Raw genomic sequence first — 4,081 nt, 5'->3', positions numbered from 1 at the left:
GCCTCGCTTGCTTTGGGTCACTTGTGCGACTCACCGCTCAATGCTCACTTGGCTTGTTGCTCCCTATTCAATATTCGATGCTCATTCTGTTCGACATTCACCCCACTTGACCCTCAATGCTTGCCTTTCTTAGCTGACCTCGCTCATCATTGAACCCATTGGGTCGATACTGTCCTCAATTGCCCTTTTAAGGAGTATAAAAAATGAAATAATTTTTTTTAGTTGGTCCTGAATTGACCTTGAAACCGAATCAAACCTATTGGGTCAATCCAGTCCTCAATTGCTTTTTTAAGGAATACAAAAAATGAAATAAAAAATTATTGATTTGTCCCGAGTTGATTTTAGAACCGGACCGAACCCATTGGGTCGGTCCGATCCTCGGTCCTAAGCTCAATAGGGTTGGTTCTCGATCCCAAAAATCGAGAACCAGTACTATGCAGGTTGGTCCTAGGATTAGGGGGTGGATCAGCCCAACCCGGACCATACTCACTCCCAACCTCTATGAGGCTTTTGCTCCATAGCTCCATAAAGTAGCCCTTAGCAACTTCTTCGATAGTCTTTCCTTCTTTCTTTTCAACAAATCGTTCCGCAACCTATAATCGAATCAGTCTCTTCCGCTTAAGGGGGCAACCCTCAGGAAATAAACTTAAGTGCGAGAGGCAGGATTTCAGGTAGTACGGTAGATCATTAAAGCTAGGCGAAAGAACTCTGTTCAAGTTTTTGAGTTTGTCGTTGCAGTCAATCTCTGTTCCCACACTGCGACGAACCAATTCCCATTCATCTATTCTGTGCTTGTTTTTCGTGGCCAAAACACCGCTGATGGCCACTATAGCAAGCGGCAGTCCTTCACACTTTCTGAAAATAAACTCACAGGTCTCCTCCAGATGGGAAGGGCATGAACTCCCATGAAATGTCTTTGCGCAGAAAAGCTTCCATGACTGTTCTACCGGCAGAGGCTCCATCTTATAGACCTTCCCCTCGAATTCTCGGCAAGAGGTGCATGCTGGATCATAATTCCTGGTTGTGATGATTATTCGGCCGCCGCACATGTTGTTAGGCAGTGCATGTTTGACAGCATCCCATTCGTCTATCCTCCATGTGTCATCTAGAACAAGCAGTACCTTACTCCCTGTAGCAAGTCCTTGATTGACATCTTCAGAGAGTAGATATTCATAGTGTCCGCACCACGAGGAATTGGTCGTCCGATCACTCTCATAATTTGCTGACGCATGTTCTGGAGGAGCTCTCCTATATTTGGCGAGCCAGAGAAAGTGATCCAAGCACAAACCATGAAATGTTTCTTGACCTCTGGATGTTCATAAACTTCATTTACGAGAGTGGTTTTGCCCAAGCCTCCCATCCCAACGACTGAGATAACCTGCGGCCTAGAAGTGCCCTCAATTAACCGAGAAACCAGTTGCTTCTTCGGTTCTTCAATACCCACAAGCCCATTTTTGTCTAGGAAAAAGGCATTACTATGGTAAGTAAGGGATTTCTATTGTACTTGCTAAATACAGAGCAATGATTATTATTGTAAGGTTTAAACGATATATTTGACAAGCTTGTACTTGCCATCAGTAATTTTTCTCTTAAATAGATTAAGTAACCCATCCCTTACTTACCATATTAATTGGTTTCTTAAAAGCACAAGACAAGACAACGATCATTATTGGTAGGTTTTAACAATTTATTTAACAAGATTCTACTTGCCATCAACTATATATTCTATTGAATGAATTAAGCAACCCATCCATTACTTAGCATATTATGTGAATTTTGACTTAATTTAGCCTTTAAGTCAATAATAATTACGGATATCAAACAAGTTTAATCTCATTAAAAGTTGAATTTTCAATTTTCACCATTTAATAGAATTTTGCAATACGCCTTAAATGCACTGAAAATTTTAATTTTGAGCACTTGCGGTTGTCATACACATTTATACATACATACATATATATAACAAAGTCCCTCCATACACTTGTTAAGCAATCAAATAAATAAAATTACAGTTTTTAGTGGGCTCATTGTTTTCGTGATACACATAATCATGTTTTCAAAATCAACTATTTCCTCATTAAGTATATTTAACATGTGTCTTGGGGTAAACATGATCACTGGACAAGCCAACTTCCGAGCAAGAATAATTTGAGACTTGGCACTTTCGAAGTAGTGAAAATAATTTAAGACACTGCATGGGCAAGCATCAAATATTGGAGGGTCAGATTCAAATTTCGCTTTATAGGATTCTCTACTATCAAGAGCAGGCACATGATGGTGCCTCTAACTCAGAAGAAGTTGGGATATTTTTCTAACAAAATGTGTAAGTGAACTTCCAGCAAGAAACCACTGAGATTCGCCTCAGTGGTCACCCTTCCAACATGGAAGGGGGAGGTGAGGGGTTCCAATCCCCACATTCTCAGGGGAGATGGGGTGGGGACGCGTAAGTTTCAGGAGTGAGTTTCGACTCTCATGCCCTGCAAGAGACAGGGCAAAAAGTCTGAGAGTAAGTGTAGAGTAAGAATAAAGTAGGACTAACAACAACAAAAAAAAACTTCCAGCAAGAACTCTAGTCCAATTCAATTCAAATTATCAAGGGAACATTTTGTAGATAGTTTACCAATTTTTGGATACCCGATAATGATAGGGGTTGAACCCCTCTCATTGTGATTGTGATGATCTACTCAGATGAAATAATGACATCGAAGAAGTGGACATTGTAAAATGAATACAAGGTAATCAGCTCCCGTTACAATTGAGGTTTTAGAGATCACACAAGAAAGGGTAAGCGAGAGCAATCACAACAATCTATACTTCTAAATGGCTTACTAAAACATCACATCGAGCTTTATTTGTAGAGCATTGAGAGACACAATTAAAACCCCGATTGCCTCTAACAATTGACTCCAAACATAACTAACACAGCTTTGACAGCTCCTAAATGTCATTCACAGACAGACCCGCTTTCACATCTACCTTACAGTACGTTTACAAGTCATACGTCACAAACATTTGGCATATTTACAGTTATTCACTTATGTAGTACATTCACTTCCACATGGTGGGAACTCATTGCTTCCCATGCTTGTGCCTTGGGTGGTCGCACCATCTCGTTGCACTGATCTATCGATTAACTGGATATCCCAACCCTGATCTCTCTGGTAGCCACAACGTATTTCCGGAATATGTGCAACTTTATGATAGTCATCATCTTGTGCACCTTGCACAAGCTTCTTGACGAGCTTATCTGGCATATCAAAAATCTTCAGCACTTTCAGCTTTGTCAGGTTTTCAACACCTGATGGAAGATTCTCTAGTAACTTGCAACGCCGAATTGCAAGCTTCTGAAGAAAAGGCATTGCTCCCTTCTCCACTTCTATGCACCTAAGTTTGTCAAAAAGGTCAAGACGTAGAATATTTAGCTTCTTAAAGCCTTTTGCTCTAAAGCACAATGAGCTTCCCTCATAAACCTGACGCAACTCAAGATGCACAAGATTGGGCAGATTTTCCAGAGACACGAGAGGGTCATCCTTTAGGCAACTGCACCTCAGGAGCAATTTCGTCAGGCTACTGAGAGAGGGTAGCCATTTTGGTAAAGCCCCCAAGCGTCCATATAAGTACATTCTCTCAAGGAATGGAGGTGGACTAGAGAGGTGTTGCAGATCAATAATCTCATCTTCATCAACAGAAGCTATGGATATTGATTGAAGCCTGGTTAGTTTGGAGATTGACGAGCACAAATCCCTTCCATCTTCTTTTTTAACTTTCAGAATGGCCAACCTATCCAGTTGTGTCAACATTCCAAGCTCTCGCATAACACTGTGTTGGAGAAATCTTTCTAGAATATTTTGAAGTTGACAAAACATTTCTATCAGTCTAATCTGGATATCGATAGTTTAAAGTCTCAAGACTTTGTAATCTCAAGTCTCAAGACTCAAGACTCAAGACTCAAGACTCAAGATTATTCTCACTGACAGTCTTTCTAATCCAGTGGCGAAGGATATCCGAAGCCGAAGTATATGGTTGGGGATTCGATCCAATCCTCTGGAAAAGATCTCTTGGTTGGATAATCACTTCGGAT

General features: G+C 40.7%; 1 protein-coding gene across 1 annotated transcript; it reads right to left on the bottom strand.

Annotated features, from left to right (window-relative positions):
• Positions 1-593: 593 nt before the first annotated feature.
• On the bottom strand, positions 594-3,815 carry LOC120293638 (disease resistance protein RPM1-like). The gene is made up of 3 exons (XM_039313338.1): positions 3,047-3,815; positions 1,228-1,458; positions 594-1,129 (listed from the first exon to the last, which is right to left on the bottom strand). The coding sequence occupies exons 1-3, from the start codon at positions 3,813-3,815 to the stop codon at positions 594-596; spliced, it is 1,536 nt and encodes a 511-aa protein (XP_039169272.1).
• Positions 3,816-4,081: the final 266 nt, after the last annotated feature.

Source organism: Eucalyptus grandis, chromosome 5 (assembly GCF_016545825.1).
Source record: "Eucalyptus grandis isolate ANBG69807.140 chromosome 5, ASM1654582v1, whole genome shotgun sequence".
Taxonomy (NCBI): domain Eukaryota; kingdom Viridiplantae; phylum Streptophyta; class Magnoliopsida; order Myrtales; family Myrtaceae; genus Eucalyptus; species Eucalyptus grandis.
This window is presented reverse-complemented; position numbering and strand designations above follow the sequence as displayed.

Coding starts and splice junctions, on each gene's coding strand:
- LOC120293638 (XM_039313338.1), bottom strand. CDS start 3,815: ATGCGAGAGCTTGGAATGTTGACACAACTGGATAGGTTGGCCATTCTG. Junction 1,459..3,046: donor CCCACCATGTGGAAGTGAAT/GTACTACATAAG, acceptor CCTTTTTCCTAG/ACAAAAATGGGCTTGTGGGT. Junction 1,130..1,227: donor AGAGCTCCTCCAGAACATGC/GTCAGCAAATTA, acceptor GACTTGCTACAG/GGAGTAAGGTACTGCTTGTT.